The 21,418-nt window shown below is 39.0% G+C and overlaps 1 protein-coding gene across 2 annotated transcripts in view; it reads left to right on the plus strand.

The window, feature by feature from the left end:
• PPP1R9A (protein phosphatase 1, regulatory subunit 9A) overlaps window positions 1–21,418 on the plus strand; it is a 131,861-nt gene that overhangs the window by 103,334 nt on the left and 7,109 nt on the right. For both annotated transcript variants that reach the window (XM_009074241.1, XM_009074242.1), the window contains exons 7-11: window positions 2,833–2,886; window positions 4,717–4,946; window positions 6,378–6,474; window positions 6,606–6,777; window positions 12,922–13,079. In XM_009074241.1, coding sequence (XP_009072489.1) covers window positions 2,833–2,886; window positions 4,717–4,946; window positions 6,378–6,474; window positions 6,606–6,777; window positions 12,922–13,079 — 711 coding nt within the window. The remainder of the gene's footprint in view (window positions 1–2,832; window positions 2,887–4,716; window positions 4,947–6,377; window positions 6,475–6,605; window positions 6,778–12,921; window positions 13,080–21,418) is intronic.

The raw sequence follows: 21,418 nt of genomic DNA on the forward strand, positions 1-21,418 counted from the left end.
CAGCAGGAAATTTTTTCTTCTGCCTCAGTGGGATCTGCTGTACCATGTACTGATTCAATGATATGACTGGGTGCTCAGTATCCATTTTTTTAACTTAATAACAAAGAGCATAAAAATAACTGTTAAAACCATCTGTACCTGAGCAGATTGTCATTTATGCAACAATTTGGAGTTTATTTGTATGGAATAATAAGCTCTTTAAGTGCTCCTTATGGATTTGTGGCTCAGTGGGATCTGCTGTACCATGTACTGATTCAATGATATGACTGGGTGCTCAGTATCCATTTTTTTAACTTAATAACAAAGAGCATAAAAATAACTGTTAAAACCATCTGTACCTGAGCAGATTGTCATTTATGCAACAATTTGGAGTTTATTTGTATGGAATAATAAGCTCTTTAAGTGCTCCTTATGGATTTGTGGGGTTTTAGATGAGGTGGGAGTGGACTGTCATGAGGTAGCCTAAGGCTTTGAGTCTTGGCGTTCTGATTTCATTAGCAAGTCTGCAAAGGGCAAAATGTAGCTCATCCATCCTTCCCCTGATTTTATCTCATCCCAGAACAATGAGGTAGCAGAACTAAGCAAAGGTCTGGGCATTTTGTAAACATCATAACTTTTGACATGGTTCTTTCATAATATTTTTTTACTAAAAGGAATGGAATGATGAGAAAAAATAGGTCTCAGTCTCTGAAAATTGTAGATAAGAGGTTGGATTGAGTGAGCTCAAAAATTCCAAGTAACCTCTTAAAAATGCTAATTAAGGAGTCTCTTTAGTTTCTTCTAATATGTATAATTACACAAAGGTATATGTCCTTCAGCTTTCTGGCCTACTGAGTACACTTATTGCCATTAACACCAGCTCCAGGGCTGCCAAGTGCCCTGTTCCCAGCTGCAGTAGCATCTTTCCATCCTGAACCAGTAGCTCTGCTCTCCCATGTTAGCTTCATGCTCCAGGCAGGTTTGGTCTGACCCTGTGCTCATTCCACCTGCTAAGGCACCTGATGTGCCTCCACATCTTGTATTTCTGCAAGCTGTTAATGGTCAGTGCCTGGTGTCATTTGAAATGCAGTATTTTATCTGCTCTCACTGAGCACGTGAAGCCAAAAAGTGAGTATAAGTAATAGATGATCCTGGGGACTAGAAGTGCTTAGAGCCTCCTCTGGAGACAGTGACCAAGAAATGAGTGTTGGAAAGAAAATTCCTAAACTGTTTCTCAAGTGGAAATGGTTGAATCGGTGTCTCCTTTATTTTGTCCAACATAAATTCAGGAATTCTCCATTAGAAAGGACTAGGTTTATTCACTAAATGAATTAACCAAGCTGCATCTCAGAGTGTGCATTTCCTATGCCACAAGAAGGGCATTCAAGAGGCTTTGTGAAAAGAGGATTTCTAAATGAGCTCAGCTTTTCTCAGAGATACTTGTACCAGTCAGCTCTGTGATAGCTCCTGTTATTTTGAAAATTATTCCTGTCGTCCAGAAGAACTTCTCTTTTGAGTTATTGCACTTTTTTTTTTCACTAAGAGCCTGGTCTTCAAGGAAGTAGCCATTGCTTCACCAGAGATGGTAGTTTCTGGTTCAGTACAACTCCCTCACATATTCCATTAGCTCAACATAAACTATTCCCAAAGGCTCATGTTAGTCTTGTAAGAGAAGTAACCCCCATGTAAAACATGCTTTTCCGTAACTATTCCTTCTATTCATAAATAATGGACAAAGGCCTTGTCTCCACTGCTGTGCCAGCTCAGGCTGTAATTCAGTTTTCGCCCTTGCCCTCAACAACATACCCATCACACACAACTCACTGATGCAGTTTAAGGTTTTGAGGCCTGTCAGAAGTTTGTTGGTGCTGCCTGCTTTAAATAACACAGCAGCAGGGATTGAGGTGCAGGCTGGTATTGGGTGCATGTGCATGATCATTTCCGTTTGGATTTGGGTTATGCTGTTGAAGATGGTTCAATTCATACTTCAGAGTGTTCTTGGAGCCTGTGTATAGCAGACCTTTGGGGTAAAACTAAAGGTGTTTCAGGGCATTGCCTAGTACACTCAAAGAGCTAATGACTATTCACTCCACAGGATCAGACTAATGTAGGTTAGTACAAAACAAATCCCCCTGGAAAGTGTGCAGGTGGACGCCAGGTCCTCAGCACCAGCCCTTTCCCTGTACAGATCCACTGTTGTGGAAGGCTGCTCGGTGATGTAACTACAACCTTTAGCACACTGCTGGGGCTGTTAATCTGCTTACAATCATTTTGTGTGCTTGAATGCCGTTGCTGTTATTTACAGTTTCCGTATGTAACTGCTCTCAATTGAGATTAGCTAGCTTAAACAGAATAACTCTAGCGAACACTGGAGAAGGATAGCATCAGTTTACCTCTTTTCCTGCATGAAATAAACGTGTGGAATCTTCCCTCAAGGTTTTCCTGACTTCTCAAGTTGTTAAATCACTTATTTCCATAAGTAACGTGCCTGCTTTAATCAATGCAGTGGGACTTTCTGACAGCGCTGGGACATATTTCACATTCACATCAGAGGAGAGCAAAGCCCAGCAGGATAACATCTATTTTTTTAAAGCATAAGACATTTGGTTTTGCTAAACAGATTGGATGTTCTGATATGAAATTATGAGTGGTTAGACGGCATCCTATCTTTAATTAGGTTGCACAGACTGAGTCATTTTGCAAGCTAGACATTTTAATTTACAATCTACTGCACTGCAGCACTCTTCAGGGCCTTCTGCTATGTAATAAGGTATTCAACTTGCAGCACAGGATTTAAAAATACTGGAGTACTCTCTGTGACTTCACTTGTTTATTTTATATTTTCAATTCTAGTTGCAAATCAAACACGCAGTTACAGAAGCTGAAATTCAGAAGCTGAAGACGAAGGTAAGAATCAATATATAGTTAAAACATGCTGTTTTTTTCCTTGTGCAAAATCAGATCTGAAGACTTGTATCTATATGTGGGTGGAGAAGTCAACATCCTTATTAAAGGCTGATTAGGAATCACAGTGGCTCAGCTTAATCTCATGTTGGTGTATATTCCTTATTCAAAGTTTCAAGTAAAATCTTAAGTGCTGCCATTAAGATAAACTGCCAACTTTTGTAGCTTCAGTTCAACATATATTTTAAGGGGTATCATAATGACTCAATGGCAGATTTCAGGTTTTAAAATTCTAATGTATTTTCTCAGCTTTTAAAGCTATATTTGGATTGAATATTCAAGTCAAAGTTAGTAGGTTTTTTTATTTACCAGTGATGTTAATGCTGTATCCTGTTTATATTGCTTTCCTTTTTTTGATGTTTAAAGAAACCTTATTTGTTAAAAGGTATTTAATAGAAATTATTTTTTATACAGAAAAAAAGTGTTGTTTCATGTAGTTGCAGTTCTCTTTAGAAGATACTCTAGAAAGGAAAAATATTATCAGTTTAAAAGAAAACATTAGCTCACAATCAGTTGTTACTTATTAGATTGAATTTGCTATAGCAATAGAAATGAATTGGGTTTTTTGTACTTGGGTAACCTCTGTGGGAATTCAGCTGATAATTCAGTTGTTCAGTATTACTAGGTTTTATAATGACATCCATCTCTTTGAGTCTCAGTACATTTTAAAGGAAATAAATAGAAGAGAAAGAGAAAATTGTACTTCAGAAAAAGATTTTAGATGATTATTTCTTTCTAGCAGCATTTGCACTCACCGTGTATTTTGCATAGTGTTTGTCAAATCTGCATAAAGTACTGTTGAAAACAAATTCAAAGTACAACTATTTTCGGTAAGGACAATTTCTGTTGTACTGTTTCAGTTCAGAAAGTCTGAAATCCTTCCTTCCTCTGCTTCCCAGTTCCAATCTAGCAATTGGAGCCACACGGTCGATCCCTTGGGATTGTGCCGAGCCCCATTGACTCGATGGCAACAATGTGTGGGTGTGAACATTCATCTCTGCAAATCCATTTGCCAGATTAGGGTTAATGTGCTTTTCTGTGTTGGACCTCTTCACCTCATGTTTTCAATCGAGCTGATGAAAATGTGACTTGTTTAGGTATATTACTAACCAAACTGTAAACAAGTTATTTTTTCTGTGTGTGTATCATCCATGATGCTAGCAGAACTGCCTAGAGCAAGTTAAACAGTTTTGATAAGTAAACAGGGGTGTTAAAGCAGTTTTGTTTTCTGTAAATTCTGGGAGCTAAAACACACAAGCTGTTAAACAACCCTACCCTTATCCATCACCAAACACTGAAACCTGCAGGTAGCTTCAGTTAGGGAATGAGAAGCCTAACACACAAAAATAATCTGGAAATCAAATTCCCTGTCCCCAAAGTAAGAAATGTCATTGTTTTATGAAAGTGTATGAATGCTTTTATAGCACCTGAGCCACATGCACAGAGCAAAATGCATCCCCAGTGCTATCTGATAACCCTGCAGTTTGTCTGAGTACTCCACTATTGACATTTTTAAATGTCAGTCTGTCAAATAGGTTAGTATAACCCGGACAAGCAAAGAAGCTGCACTGGAACACAGAGCAAAAGCTCCACTTTGTTTCATGAGGAAGAATAATGTATCAGCCTGTTTTCTTTGCCCTGGAACACTCTTCACTGCTTCACTGTTCTACCTACTAATTTACTGAGTTTCACTATTCATGTTTGAATTAATCCTAAACTATTAGGCTGCACTTTGCAGCTTTTTATGGACTGCATCTCCTCTCCTTTGTTCAGCTGCAGGCTGCTGAGAATGAGAAGGTGAGGTGGGAATTGGAGAAGACCCAACTCCAGCAGAACATTGAGGAGAATAAGGAAAGGATGATGAAATTAGAGAGTTATTGGATTGAGGCACAAACCCTGTGTCACACGGTGAATGAGCACCTCAAGGAGACGCAAAACCAGTATCAGGCTCTGGAGAAGAAGTATAACAAGGCAAAGAAATTAATCAAGGATTTTCAGCAAAAGTAAGCAGCTACACCAGGCTCAGCATATGACTTAGTGGCCAGATAGGAAACATGTATGTGATATGTTTTGAAATATGAAACCCACTATTAAACCACCTGTAAGGTAAACACTGTTTTTCCACTTTTTATTTAAATGAAAAGCATGGACTCTTTATTATGGAAAAATGTTGCTATTGTTCAATAATTAATTTAGTATTGTTAAACAAAATAATGCTGTAACTAAATAAAGACTTAGTCTGCAGTAGTCCAGGTTGGAATGTTTCAGAATGACTAGATAACTCAATGTGATTGCAAACAACCAAGAGTATTCATAGTAAAGCATTTGATTAGCAAGGTTTGCAGCAATTTATATGGATGTTGTGTCAGCTGGATTCACTCCTGCTGTGAACTAATGTAACATCAAAAAGAATATTGTTTTGTTACATTTTACATTTTATTTTTCTTCTTCTTGTAGATGCCAAGAATGTTTGAGCTGAGTTGAGCTAACTGATGATTACCTGCCCCCCTCTGTTTCATGTGGTCCCCTCTCCCTGATGGCTAGCAAGAATAATAACATCTTAACATTTCTATAACAGCTTTCATTCCCAGAATTTCTTTTTTTTGTTGTTTTTTTTTTGTTTGTTTGGGGTTTTTTGCAGCAGCTTTTTAATTTTCTACTGAACTATGCTCATTTAAAGAAGAAAACTCAAAAATATACAGCAATGTCAAGGGACAACTGGGACTGCAGAACTGAATATCCTGCCCCATTAAAAAGGGGGTTAAATTGCCAAAATGTCATTACCTGTCTTCGAATGTAGGAACTGTTCCAGAACTAGTTTGCATCTTGTGTGCTTTGCATCATTTGTGCTTTCACAAACATCTTTGATATTCAAAATAAAAAGAGATAGGGAAAGTCACTAGAATGAGTTTGGATCACCTTGTGTTGTTATTCTGCTTTATATTAGTGAAAGATCTAGTCAGTTGCTATTAACTATCTCAGACCCCTAAACTCATCTAACAGATTTCCTTACAGCTTACTAGAAAATTTGGTTTGTACCTGAAGACTCACAGATGTCCTTTCTGAGAAGGAGTACAGTCAGACTCTAATAAAAAAGGGATTTTGCTCCATTTCCTACAACAGAGTACAGCATACAGATTATGAAAAAGATAATTTGGTTTAACTGTTTCCATGATCAATTAGGGCAGCTGAGGGTTTTTTCCAGATAAATTGCTCTTACCACTTTTATATTATCACTTAGCATGTTCACTTAGACTAATTACTTAGGGTTTTGTCATAATTGCAGCTTCATACTTCTTACTAAGTTAGTGATAAATTACTTGTTAAGGACAGATTTTTCTGATGCATAGCTTAAGATTTATCCAAACGTTGTATTTTCTGTTTGAATCTAATTGCTTTGATGAGAGCAAATGCATCTCTTTTTTTTCCCTAAGAGAACTTGACTTCATCAAACGTCAGGAAGCTGAAAGAAAGAAAATAGAAGATTTGGAAAAAGCACACCTTGTAGAGGTTCAAGGCTTACAAGCTCGTGTGAGTAGTATTTACTCTTGTATTTGAATAATGAAACAATTCTGTCTGATATTCTGGAAATATAACATATGTGATGGAGAGGGTGTATTGGGTTGTGTGTTATGGATAATAATGTGTTGTATTTCTTTCAGATACAAGATTTGGAAGCAGAAGTTTTCAGGCTAATGAAGCAAAATGGGAGCCAGGTTAACAATAACAACAACATTTTTGAAAGGCAGACATCTTTTGGAGAAGTTTCTAGAGGAGATCCAGTGGAAAATCTAGATACTAAGCAAGTGACCTGCCTGGATGGCTTAAGTCAAGGTTGGTTTGAGTCAAATCATAATTCCTTTGAATCTCACAATCATAGAATGTTAAGGGTTGGAAGGGACCTTAAAGATCATCTAGGCCCAAATCCCCCTGGGCAGGGACATCTCCCACTAGACAGGGTTGCTCAAGGCCCCATCCAGTCTGGTCTTGAACACTGCTGGAGTTGGGACCTCCATAACCTCCCTGGGCAACCTGTTCCAGTGTCTCACCACCCTCACAGTAAATAATTTCTTACTTATATCTAACCTAAATTTCCCCTCTTTCAATTTATACCCATTACTCCTTGTGCTATCACTACAGTTCCTAATGAACAGTCCCTCTCTGGCTCCCCTGTAGCCCCTTCAGATACTGAAAGGCTGCTATGAGATCTCCACGCAACCTTCTCTTCTCCAGGATGAACAGCCATAACTTCCTCAGCCTGTCTTTGTAGGGGAGGTGCTCTAGTTGTCTTGTCAACTTCGTGGCCCTTCTCTGGACTTGCTCCAAGAGGTCCACATCAGATCGGGTCCTTTCTATGTTGAGGGTACCAGAACTGCACGAAGTATTCTAGCTGGAGCCTTACAAGAGCAGAGTAGAGGGGGAGAATCACCTCCTTTGACCTACTGGCAAACTCCTTTCAATGCAGCCCAGGACACAGTTGGCTTTTTGGGCTGCAAGTGCACACTGATGGCTCATGTTGTTTTTCATCAACTGTTACCCCTAAGCACTTATCTGCAGGGGTGTTCTCAATCACTTCTCTGCCCAACATGTAGGTGTGCCTGGTCTTGCCACAACCCAGGTGTAGAACCCTATATGTATGGAAACAAGCATGATTATCATTTAGGATTTAAAAGAAACAATAATGATGGGATGTTGGTATTTTTCCAAAATGCAGTATCTAATTAATGACAGCTGTATCAGGGTTCTACCAAATAATGCCGATATAGAATCCCAGAATAGCTGTACAGTGTATATTCTTTAGGGAATGGAAGTGACTAAGTGCTAATAAAGCAAAGATCATTATTGATTGCTTGAAGCTTTCAGTGGGATGCCACCAACATTTAGGTTCAATTCGATGCTTCTGGTATGTTAATAAAACAGGAGGAAATTGCGTTTTCTCCTATGTTCCTAAATCTGTCCTTAATTACCCAACCACCAAAGATCAAACAAGAACAAAGTTACCAGAATGAGAAAAACAGTGTTAAATCTACCATTTTGAATGGATCTCTGCAGGTTCTAATCCCACCTTGGTGCACAGCATCCAAAGGAACCTTGTAGGTAGCACTCACTATTTCTCAGGATGGAACCTTTTCTGAATAAAATGCAAATTCTTTACTAGCACATTAATTAAAAAAACTTATTCAGCTGTAGCACAGCCTGATTTACAGCGTATGATTTGTAAGACTTTGTTCTACATTACCGAAGAGACCAAACAATTTGTGCCAACACTGAGATGTGGATAGATGCTATCAGCAGGGTGGCTGTAACCTTTACTTGTTTTGCATAAAAAAGATAATTCCCATTTTTCAGGCTGTGCCACTGAAAATATACAGATAACTTCCCCAGTTTTAGTTCTGTAATTGCGAATGGCTCCTCACTGTTCAAGTATATGCAGAATTAAAGCCAGTTTAGGCCCACAGCCTTGGAACAAAATTGTTTGGTGCAGGAGCAATACTTACTCAGCATTTAGTAACACCTGTGAAATCACATGACAGGTGTTGGGATTCTGACAAGGGAGCACAAAACTATCTTCCTGTATAGGTTATAATTCTAAATAAGCTATAATAGTAATTATTTTTCTGGTGAAAAAAATGCAATGCATTATGAAATAAATTCATTTCTAGCAAGCACAGAGGTGTTTTATTGAAATTGATATTTTAGCAGTTATTTCATGTGTAGACACAAACAATATTGCTTTACAGACAAATCAATATGAATTACATTTTTAACAAACTGTGTGTAAAAAAGAGCTAGTCCTGCTGGAATGGTATTAGGAGATATGCAGACCTTGTGGAATTGGTTTCCACAAATCTTCACAAAGCTGTTTCTTTCTATCGAGTGCTTATTGTACTGAAATCTCTGAAGTTCAGAAAAGCACTCAGGATGACAAGAAAGTCTGTATTTCTGCTGTAGAGACTCAGTAAATGTGATAAAACATTTAATACTTAGCAATGCTGTTACACAAACCCTTTCAGTAGTTTGCATCAGGAGAGGAACATGTGTTTCCTTCACCTGACTCACAAAAATCAGGGTCACATGTACTGTTGCAATAATGTCAACACACATCTATGGCTCAAGGAGCTAAAATCCAGGGATTTCTCTATGTAAAATAAATAAGTTAATTGTTAAATTCTTTCTAGAAATCTGAAAATTCTTTGTATAGCATTAAAATTCTGCATGTGCTTCAGAATTTTTAATTGATGCATGTGCATGGAAATTTTCATTTTTAAAGAGCTGCCTTTTATCATTCTCCTGGAGAAACGTGACCAGTGTTAAATACTTGTGAGCATTAGAATAGATGATCTGTGAATTTAAATGCCCACATTTAACCACCTGAATACAAACACAAATTATTTGGTAGGAAAAAGAGACGATGGACAGTGATTTTTTTTTTGAAAGCAGAAAAAGCGTAGTTAGACCTTAGATTCCAGGTTGGATTTGTGTTTTTAACAAGAGAAAAAGACAAGCTCTTTTTAAAAACAAAGAGATCCCTTAATGTGCTGTACCAGTCTTTGAGTTCCATATACCTTTTCCAGTGAATTCTGTATCAGTCTCTGAAGTCTGTGTCAGACTGTAGTGCAGTGATACTTGCTCTGCAGACAAAGAGCCTAGGTCTCCATGTCACTTTTGTATAAACCTTTTAAGAAACAGACTTGACATCAACACATATTTGCAGAGGAGCTGTAAAGGGCAGGGGAGATGTCCACAATGTTTTGGAGGGTGAGCAGAGTCCCTCTGGGTGCTCTATTGTACATGCTGCCTTTGTGATAGCTACCTCACTGACATTCACACAGGTGCTCCAATCTCTTTTCTGGCTCTTGTTTGGCCAGTATAGCACATGCTTCTTGATCAAGCCTCTGCATTACGGTCCTGGGATGGCACTGCATGCCCACAGGCACATTCATTAAGTTTTGTTCAGAGGTCTGCAGGTCTGTCTTCCCTCAAAAAAATTAGGTTATATAAAAATAGAGTATTTTAAGTAAAATTATATTAAGTATGGTTTTGCTTCAGTGTGATCTGAGGTGCTTATTACATTCTTGCATGGTAATAGATGTGGGAAGAAGTAATAGATGCAGCTTGGTGGTTGCAAACACCCAAGCACAACTGTTCCTGACGCTGCCAGTGCTCTGGCCATGTTTAGCATCATGCCAGACTGCACGACTCCTCAGGCTGTAACATAACCTCATACTGAGCTTGAGGGACTGCCAGTAACATCAGTGGAAGTTAAGAAATCGAAACCTTTATGGCCGACAGAGCTCTTCTTTTGCTTTGCCAGGGAATACTAGAAACCTGAGGATTGTGTTTCTTTTACAAATACATGATTTATTCTGAGAGTCCAGAAAAATAGATACAGTGCATTGTAGCTTTCTGATTTAGTGGTCATGAGCTGTGTCTGCAGTGGAGAATCATGCTATTTCCTGGAAGGCTTGAAATCTAAACAGTTCAGTGCTGAGGCCAACTTTGACAGTATTTGCTCATCTCTGTGCAAGTGCCTGTTCAGGCCACTTTGCAACTGTACGTTCCGGGTGCCTTAGGATACCCAGGGATGCATCTATTCACAGAAGGAGATTTTGAAGTCTATCAGCCTGTATAATGGAAAAACAGTGGGAGGACAAGAGAGCTCTTTCCTGCTCCACAGTGGTACTGAAATAATTCAGATGGATGACCATCAGAGTCAAGTGGTTGAATGCCTGATGAAAGAAAGTCTAATTACATTGTTTCTGAGAACAAAATTAATCCTTCTTATGTGAGAGATTTGCCAGACTCCCTAGCACGTTGGGAGATTCCTAGAGAAACATGTGAGATGTGTGTTTGTACTGGGAGCTATGAGGGCTGGCCAGTCTGCAGAAGAGGGAATTGGGGCTGGAGGTAACAGCACATGGAGCTGGGGCAGATACCACCCGACAGTACCCCAGTTCACTGCGACAAAGCATAACGAGCAGGGCAGGACCAGTAATGGAAACCAGTAATGGATTCCAGTCAAGTTCATGGTGGTGAGGGAGGTCTGAGGGCAAGAAGGGAAGTCTATGGCTTGGGTCCAGGGCCACAAGACCTGAGGATGAGAGCCCAGCTTAAATGCATCTGTGATATGGAAGGAGGGAAGCCCCTACTGATGCTGTGCAAGCTGCTCTTTGCAGCAGGCTGAACCCCAGGCAGTGAGGTACCTGTAGCACAGCACAGAGCTGCCATCGAGTGTGGGCAGCCCAGCTCTGGGGTGGAGGAAGCAGGAAGCTCCAGGCCCAGATGGTATTTTGCTTTAACAGGGCCAATATGACCACTTCTGTGACTAGAGTTTGCAGTGCTGTGTTGATAGTTTGCATAATTTCAGCGATGAAAGGAAGGGATGTATGGAAGTGTGTACATCTGAAATAACAAATATAAGCAGTTCAAGCCATGACAATGTGTAGTTATCCTCTGGAGTACTTAGGCAGAAGCATAATTACGAGTCAGACAAGGCTAATTATTCTGTAGTATCATGTAGATGTAAAATTTTACACAAAGAAAAGCAAGGCATGACACTAGAAGTCTTTGCAATGCTTTACGACAACATATACTTGCAAATAAAAAAGTTAGTTTGGGTGAGTCTTACTCAGTTACATACTGGTGTGCTAACTCAGCATGTGGCTCTGATTTCAAGAGACAGTTTGAGTTGAACTGACATATCCTTGCTGTTGAAGTGGCAGATCCCACACCATCCTTGCCTTTGTCCATCCACCTGGTTCTGCTTCTTCCATTGCCCTCTTCCTACGCTTACACACTTCTGTGCACATACTGATTCACTGACACAACAGAAATCTGACCAAGAGGGGCAGAGGTTGGATTATCATACTAAAATTGGATAGTCTCTGCTTGGTCAGTCTTTTGAATCAGCAAGCTACAGTCCAAATCCTGAGGGACTCGGAGCCAGAGGTTGGGGGCAGCAGGAGGAACAGCAAGAGCTCTCAGTTTTGGTGGTGGTGTTGGTAAATCACTGAGTCATTTCTGCCCTTTGTGAAGTCACATTCTCAGAGATTGACAGTCAGGGTGCCGTAAGAAAAATTTCTGCTTTCCTCAAGTTGTTCAGAGTTTCTTCACTGGCTTCACTGAGTCCAAGATATCTCCATTTATATTTGTTTAAAGCAAAAATATCTTTAAATCAGCTTCTAATTAGTATGTTATGAATGCAGTGCTTAAACAAGTAAATAAACCTAACAGATTCTGGTTTGATTTGTACTGTGAGGATTGAAAAAAATACTTAAACCATAAAGAATCTTCTCTGGTGTAAAATAGCAAAAACGTATTTTAAACTGTTTTATCTTACTGCAGCTTTGTAAGATGGTACATTTACTGCAATAGTCAGATTTCATTTGAGTGGATGACAGATAGCTAAGACAAATGCAGCTATGTTAGAGCTATTTGTAGAGGCAAGGCATGTATGAAGTGTTGTTTGTTATACTGTGCTCACGAGACATTCAGGAATAGTGTGTGGCTTTGAACCTAAGCAGGTAAGATGGTTTCATAGTTTTTATATGAAATATTTCTCCCATTTTCATGTAGCACGTAATGGTGTTTATGCCCCAGTGGAGGAGAACTCTCTGCAGGCCCAGCATGTGCATGTTCCTCTGAAGAAAACTGAAGTGGACCTACTTTCTGGGCTAGTATAGCTGGGTTTGTGTGGTCCTTCATGTAACAGTGGGAATAATTTGTTGAATTCTTAAGTTTCTGCCGTTGATTCTTTTATAGATAAACTTGTTTATGCAAATAACTTTTTTTTCTATGGGTATTTTAACAGTTATGAAGATACAGGTACAAGTAAAACATGTCTTTCCTAACCTAGATGATTTCCTGACCTCTATGATTCTTGGCAAAGTACACGTACTTGCAATGGCAGGTACTCTGTTGGGAAAAATTAGTGAAAGATTCTTCTGGTCCATAGCTTCAAATCATGTTTCCATACAGATTTCAATGAAGCAGTGCCAGAAACGGAGAGACTGGACTCCAAAGCTCTGAAGACTCGAGCTCAGCTCTCAGTGAAGAACAAGCGGCAGAGACCTTCCAGAACAAGGCTGTATGATAGCATCAGTTCAACTGATGGAGAGGACAGCCTTGAACGAAAGGTGAGAAGGACTCTATCTACCCTCTCTTTCAGGCTTCCTATGGAGTGCTAGATTGCCCCTGTAATTCATTTCATCCTCTATGTTTCATTGTAGCACAGGCAGTATTAATTCCTCTGTGGCCAGTCTGCTGTGAATGTCCTTGAGTAATGTGCGAGTCCAGTCCGGTCTCCTTTTGAGTCAGCACACCTGGTTTTTTGGTTTTATTGTGTTTTAACTGGAATCCTGGTCTTTCTGATTTACATGTGCTTTAAAATGCAGAGTGGGTCCTTTCATTTATGCAGGAGGTGAAAGGAGCTTGAATTGTGCATTTCTCTATTTGTCAGTTTGTTAACACAATTGATATGATATTCGCTCATTGTTTTGTCCTATTCTGATTTCCATCTGAAAGCAAATACCAATAAATAACACTGTGTGTGGTATCAAAGGGTAATGCCATGAATTACTAGAGTTTCATACAAATAGAAAGCTAAATAATGAATAAAAGATTTGCATGTTCAAAGTAAATCTTGCTCTGTTTGCTTACTAAGTGGTATAACTTGCTTTATAATCTCTTATACCAACAGCCATCACACAGTTACAGTAGTCCCATGCACATTTCAAAATCACCACTGCCCTTATGCATGAGAGCATCCTCACCAGCATCAGATTCTGGTGCTTCCTCCCTCTCCCCCGTGGCTAGCAGTTCAGCAATCTCACTTGACAACCTAACTGAAAACCAAGAAGAAGGACAGCACCACAAAGGAGGTGTTCTTTCCCCGTATGCTCAGGGAGACACTCCACTTTCCTCTCCTTCAAAATCTGGGCACAGCTCTGAAGCATCTCCTTTGCATCACCCAGCTGGCAGGAATATTTTACAGGATAAAGGTATTACTATCTTTTTTACCATAAATTGATGCATCACTTTGCTCACATCTATTTGATGGCCTTTTGTTGTGTAGTAGGACCTTAGCAACTCTAGAAGGTTATGATTTCAGAACTTCTTTTGCCTATGTGGAAGCAAAGAAATTACAAATGACCTTGTATGGTGGTATTAGAAGAGGACAAAGTTTAAAATGGGATCAGGAACTGCTTACTTTATTGTTTTTTCCCTTTCTTGGAACTCAGTGAGAAGAACAGGGAAGTTGCCTTTAAGAATAACTTGTATTTTGTTTTTAAAAAAAACAACATTATTGGACCTTGGGACATCTCTGTATTAGAAACATGCTTAACACAATGTACTTACTCAAATAATGTGATTTTGGCACTGTTAGAGGATTATTTTGGAGGGAGGGGAAAGGAGTGTAAAGCAAGAACAACAGATTGTAGCTTTTAATTGCTGAGAGACAGCATAGTCCAGATTTAACAAGAGGTTAGTGTCTGGAGACTTGTCATTTACAGAAGAAAACATCAAGTAATTTGTTGGGGAGGTTGGCCTCATTGGTAGTTATTTAATTCAGTCTTTAAATGCTAGCTAGATAAGACAGGAGGCAATCATGTGCAGCTCAGGCACACATCTCAGATACCAGTTTATTAGATGAATTAACAATATGATATGGCACAGAATACTGAGCTTTCCTTTTCAGATAAATTTGAAGTCAGAATTAGCATTTTACACAACTTGGGATTTCTTTGCTATGCACCTTGCATTCTCAGACTGTCACATAATCTTACATGATAAAAATTGTTTATAAGTGGGGGCTGTGGGAGTAGGTCTAGATAGGTTCAATTTGTTGAAGATTTGTGTTTGTGTGTCTGAAAAGACTTGCCATTGATTTTAAATCTATTTTTTCTTCATCTTTATACAGGGCTTTCACACAGATTCATAAAAGACAGCGTAGTGAAACTTTGCTCCATTTGGGATAGGTTAATATATGCTAACATTTTTACATGGGTTCTGAAATTGCTAGTTTAACTGGTTAGTTTCTAATTGTATAATTGTTAATGATTCAAAGTTAAATGCCATATTTGCGTTTCGCAAGTGGAAATAAGCCACGTAAGAATGCGGCTTTGCAAACTCACACTTCAGCTTCAGTGTACAATTGGTTTATCAGGGGAGTCCTAAATCTTGCATTTCCAACTGATGTATGAAAAATACCTTGACAAAAAATACAGTGGAGACTAGCCTTATAGTGTAAGGAATAGGGTATTACACTCCACCCACTGTGTCACTTTTTCCAGCTTAGGTTTGAAAAATAATCTCTGTCTAAATATTGGTGTCACCCCTTCCCCACTGTGACCACTAGGTAAACAACTAGTGCTTCTGGGTGTATCCAGGTTCTGATGAGTAGTGCATTAAAGTTAACCAGAGCAATTTTGTTTTAAATGGAAAAATTGCATTTAAGAAGTACTGCAAAAAAAAAAAAAAAGAAACATACTAAACCAGTTGTTTGGCAACAAGTGTTGCAGCAATACTATTTTAATTGATTGTTAATTTGGCTGTCAGACTCTTACAGCTCAGAAAATAAAAAGAGACATTGTATTTGTTCTGTGTGTTCAGGTGGGGTTTTTTTGAGAGATGGAAAAAGAGCACATCTGTGCACACTTGTGAGTCCATTGATTAATCTCTCATTAGCAGAAGTGAGTATTTGCAGATCCTGCAGTGCTGTGGGAAGAGCTGAAGTGTCATCAGATCAGTTTCATTGCAAAATGATGAGGTTTTTTTGCTTGTTCATCTTTTAGTCACAGCTTCTTTGTGTATATGTATGATGAATTTATTTTCTTCGGTTCTGCCTGGTTTGTGCAAGGGCATCCTTTGATAAGGCAGCGAGGTGACCCCTGGGGGCAGTACTCACTGATGTGAGGTTGGCTGCAACTGGTTGGTGACCTTGGGGAAGAAAGTTAGGTCCATTCTCCCTTCACAGCCATCAGCCACAGATTACTTATACCAGCTTGAGGCTTAAAGTGATGAATTAAACAGCTTCTGTGTGATTTATTCTGAGGAACTGGCTTTCTTTTACCCCCTCTGAAGAACTACAAGGAGTCAAGGATGTAGCATCCATGCAGGGTGGCCACGCAGTCCCCTCCTGCCCACGCAGGGCACCTGCAGGTCTGGTTCATGGTCAGGCCCACATATCCAGAGTTCTGTACCTCCACATGTGCAAGACCCTGTAGGTTCAGATCTACTCTGCCACTGAAGCTGGTTTTGAGACCTATCCCATCCGTTTGCCCCTCTGTCCCATAGCCAGCACAAATATTTTCCCCAGCAAGTCATAATTGTTCAGAGGGCCCTGGCTGGCCCAAGCTGCATGGGAGTGGGAGTACAGTGATACAAGAGCTAGAATAGAAATTTGCTATACTAGGTAGCTGCTACATGTCCCTACTGAACTCTCCAGATTGTCTTTTCTGCTACAGCAGCAAAACCTCCATCTACTAAATGCTTTCATTATTTGCCCAGCACAAAAGCAGTGTACCTTATAGTTTCATGGACTTTAGTTAAAAAGTTTCTCAGAAGAACCCCACTGCCTCTTGTCCCCCAGGTCCCACTTGCCTGTGAATAGCTAGTGTGAAAAGAAACACTGCAACTTTTATTCTTGAAAGTGGCAATTTGGAGAGTGGTTAAATGAGAAGTGTGCATTAAAGGTGATAGAGGAACCATAAGAGGAGACAGGAGAAGAGTGTGCACAGTGTAGGGTTGATGCAGAGTGTGCATTGCCTACAGTTCTCCTTGACCTTTCTGAGGAATGGATTTCTCCAAAGGATACTTCACTTTGCTTTTGTCATTCTTCATGTGACTTTTTTTTTGTTTGCTTTTTTGGCATGAGATTACTTGTCAGTAGTTCTTGAATTTTTTTATTCTTTTTTTAACATAAGGACTTGTGTTGGTAGGAATCATATGGCTTTTGGAGTGGGTATTGCAAGAGGCTTATTTTCCTGCTTTTCAAAGGATTTAAGAGCCAGTGGCACATTAGATTTTTTACTGGAACAAAAACCTGGGCAGATATTATTCACAGAGCAATGCACAAAGTTCTATACACATAGTTGACTGTCCTATGACAGTGCTGTGGTATTTTGTGTTAATTCTGAGGGCTTAATTTATGTCAGACAGTAGGAGAAATCCACAAACCCTGCAGTGCTCTCAGTTAAAAGTTACTGCATGTCTGAGATTAAATTGTAAAAGCCACCAAACCACAAGTGACATAAATGACTGACCTTCATTTGCTTCCTCTTGAGTATTTGGGGGCACTCTTTATGTTTAAGAGTCACTGTGTCTGAATTTTTAAACTACTGTGTGTTTTCTTTTAGTTCCATATAGATTTCACAGGATGTTTTCCAGACTCAGATTCATTGTTTTGGTTTTATAGGTACTGCAGACTGTTTCCTCTTTAGGCTTTAGCAATGTTTGTAGAAGAGATCAAAAATTGATAGATATCTCAGGGCAAATTTATTAACTAAGCTACTTTTAATGCTTTTTTTTTTTTTTTAAATTCAGAATGGTTAGATTTCAAGTTAAATGTTTAGTTTGACAAAATGTTCAGGCTAAACAGATTAGCTATTTTGTAGCATGTCCATCATAAAAGATACCCCTGGCTCCAGATTTAAAGGAAGCATTTTAGGAGTCATTTTGGAAGTAAAGCATACATACAAAATGAATTCTGCAAAAGGAAGCTTAAGCAGCTTCTGCTGAGTTTAGAAATGGATTCACTGTAATGTTTACCTGTAAACCTTTTGTGTTGTTTGATTTATTACATATTCATTAAAACTCAACCAAAATTTACTTTTCATTTTCTTCAATTAAAAAAAGGTTCCTTCATGTGTATTTTCAAATTCTGAAAGTGTTGATTTATATTTATTCTTCTTCACACCACCTTCTTAAAAATGAGAAGAATTCACCTAATTAAATTGTGTACTCACACACAACTACGCGTATGCATATTTAATTGCAAAAAGATACACAAAGTGTTCTGGATGGAAAAGTAGCAATTAAGATTAATAATGTACATTCTTCCATGTACAAATGTATCCTAGATGGTGCCACATGTGCTCAGGCAGCAAGAACATCTAGCCCTACTATAGGGCATACAGAAAAACTAAAGCGAAAACTTGCAGATCTCGGGTAAGCATTTTGTTATTTAAAATACTTTCTGGTTTTTCATTAAAAGGATTGGAAGTAAAATTTCAAAGATGTTTCCTGATGTTTTCTAATATTCTTGTAGGGCCCCCTTGAGGAGGAGTTCAAACAAGGGCAAGAAGCGGAAAGAGAAAGAAGCTATTAGGGTGACCTATGGCAGTAGGTATGGGTAAAAGATTTGAGAATGCAAGAAAAGATATGGCAGAAACATTGGAAAAACCTAATCATCCGGGCAGATGGAACATTAACAAACCCACTGACTTCATATAAATAAGTGTTAAGCATTGAGATAACCTTCTGAGCTCACAAACCTAGATTCTTTGGCTAACAAAAGACTAACATAATCTAAAAATACTTGGAGGTTTATAATGTCACAAATCATAGAATATCTCAAGATGGAAGTGACTCACAAGGATTATCAAGTCCAACTCGATCACTACTGCTGTTGCATCCACTAATGGGATTTGCAGAAATAGGTTTTCAGAGCAGGCCTGCAAGATGCACACAGTCAGTTAATAAAGCCCATGAACCAGAAACCTTGACACAATTCCACATATTTTTTTGAAAAAGCCCCCAGAGCGAGTTTGGGCAGCAGCTGTTCGCTGCAGCTTTGCAGCACCCACATTAGGAATGCTTTCAGAAGGGTTTTTTTGTCTGAGGATGAACATCCTAAGTTGAAAATAGATAGGAAAAATGCTGACTGCATGTCACGTCACCAACTTTCAGGCAAGGAATTGTGAATTCCATGAGATCTGATGAGACCACATTACCAGCATCTGGACTCTGAATAAATAAATGAATGTTCAAAATGACAGGAGCCAATCTTCTGTGCAAAAGCTAGTGTAGATTTTTACTGAAGATCTCTCCTTATGTACTGATGAGTGTGACAAGATCACAGCTACAGGCAGCTGATACCTGGTTCCACAAGTTATTGTCAGGAGGGCTAAGCAAACTTACTATGTTCCAAAGGTCTAGCAAGGACATAGTGACTCAAAAACTCTGCACATAAAACAATGCAAAAGAAAACCTACATGATGAAGGAGCTATTGGAAGAAAGCAAAGTTTGAATGCTACTCAAAAAATCCTTGTGGTGGAAAACCAGTGTGTAGCCATTTGTGGAGTTTTGCTGACAGTCTAATATATGGAGACCCAGTGACAAGTATATTGTGTAGCTCCATAAAATCAGAAAGGCAAAAGAAGCCTTAGGTTCTGACTTACTCCCTTCGGCACACTGTACCAAAGTGCAGTGTTCTGTCTCAGCATACATTTGTACATTTGTATCCTGCAAATATCTGGCAGGATCTTTGGTGAGCTTAGGCACCAGTCATCACCACTGTGCTACTGTCAGCAAACCTGTTCCGTGTGTCTGCTCACAGCATGACCTGGAGCTAGTGATACTCACTTCTGGATTTCCCTAGTGACAGGAGAGATGTGTTAATGCCAGCTCTGTGCTTCTGTGTGGCTGTGAGGCAGCTAGTGCCCTTTGCAGGGTATTAGACATCACACAGCATTTAGATACCAAGACACAGGTTTGGGGGAAATTAGTATATGCTTGTTTGTGAGAACTTAAGTATGTTTGTAGGAACTTGGTATGTCTCTTATAGCAGCACAGTTTGTTACAGACATTTGTGCTATTCCATCGGTGTCTTCCTTAGGGAGAGCAGATCTCAGCATGGAGAGATCAGACACTTATTAGCCCATTTGATAAATCAGTTGTGTTGTCTAATATTTCTTTATTACAGTTCAATATCCTAATATTACTAAAACTAGAGTTTAATATTGCTTTCAAAGTGGAACTTCATGAGCATTTTTAATTCTCACTGTGCCTCTGTAAACTGAAATGTTATTACTTCATTGTAACTTTTTTAACAGCCATTGTCACTTCTTTTGTTACTAACTCCAAAGAATTTGCCTCAGAAGAAACGTGAGGAAGTTTGCTCTACAAGTCCAGAGCTGTATAAGCTCTTTGAAAGAAGGATGATGATGAAAAGACAGCATCCTGTTATAATTACGTCCATTACAACAACTGATTGATGTACAATTAATCATGCTGTCAGATGGATGTTACATGCATTATTTTGCCCTTGCCAGAAAGTAGCACTCAGGATGTGTAAATAAAATCCTGACTTACTTCCTAAAACTACCACTAATGTTACTGATACAAAAAATTCCCCATTGAAGTGAGAAGCATATATTCCCCTGCCTGAAGCAAGGTGATATGGCCAACATAATTCATTTTTAATTTCTAGCAAGATGAGAGGATGAGAGAGGAGTACAGGACTGGGTCAGATATATCTACTTTTTTATGTAGCTAAATGGAGGTAGAATTCTCCTTCTGCTTCCACAGGTAGAGGTCCTTTGACAACCTCATTTTCATCCATACAGAAAAGAGGCTTCACAATACACAAAGCTCTAGTGATTATGTTAATGATGATTTAGAAGGTCTCCAGAAGGTAGAAGTTGAGGGAGATTTGCATACATGCCATTTACAAATGGCTGTTAAGAACAGTAGGAGTTTAATGCTCTGAAAGAGTAATATTTATGTTGATAAAAATAATAGGATTCTGTGACAGATGCATAAGTTCTTTGAGGCAGACACTTTGCATAGTTATTTTTGATTTACACACTGTACTGTTGACATGATATATTTGGTGAATAATTTAGGCATTTTAGTTTATAACTGTTACCTTTGCCTTGATCACTACAGTCTTTGTTACTACAAAGAGAAACTGATAAAGTGACATAAGTGTTTCTTTCATTTTTCTATATTAGTATTTTTAATATTTAAAAAATTTAAAAGCATGATGATAGTAGTTCATCAGTATTCAGCCCTTGTAACAAAGCCACATCTCCATAGATGGATACTGGTGCACTTGATTCATTCTGCCTGTGCTCAAAATCCAAGGCAGATCTTCTTTGGTAACCAGAACCTTCTTGGGTCAGTGCAGAGTCTAACTACTTAATCATGCTGAGATACCACTGGGGCTCAGAAATGCACAAACACAGCATGTGTCTTCTTGACAGGAGCAGGTTCTCATCTGAACAGTGGGAGTACAGACATTTTCAGCTGGCATCTGTCTCCGTTTGCTGGGTGTATGTTGTCTAAGAGAGCTTGAGTTAGAAAAAGGATCAAAAAGGATCACTTTTTTCTTCTGCTGGAGGAGATTTCAGGCATGCCCCAGCCAGCTACATACCACTCAGTTCTTTAGTCACAGTTACAGGCAGTGTCACTCTTTATACAATTAACTGCAGCTGTAGCATTTTGTTTTCTCTTCTTTTGTCACCTAACATA

The sequence above is a fragment of the Acanthisitta chloris genome, unplaced genomic scaffold, assembly GCF_000695815.1.
Source record: "Acanthisitta chloris isolate BGI_N310 unplaced genomic scaffold, ASM69581v1 scaffold1235, whole genome shotgun sequence".
Lineage (NCBI taxonomy): Eukaryota > Metazoa > Chordata > Aves > Passeriformes > Acanthisittidae > Acanthisitta > Acanthisitta chloris.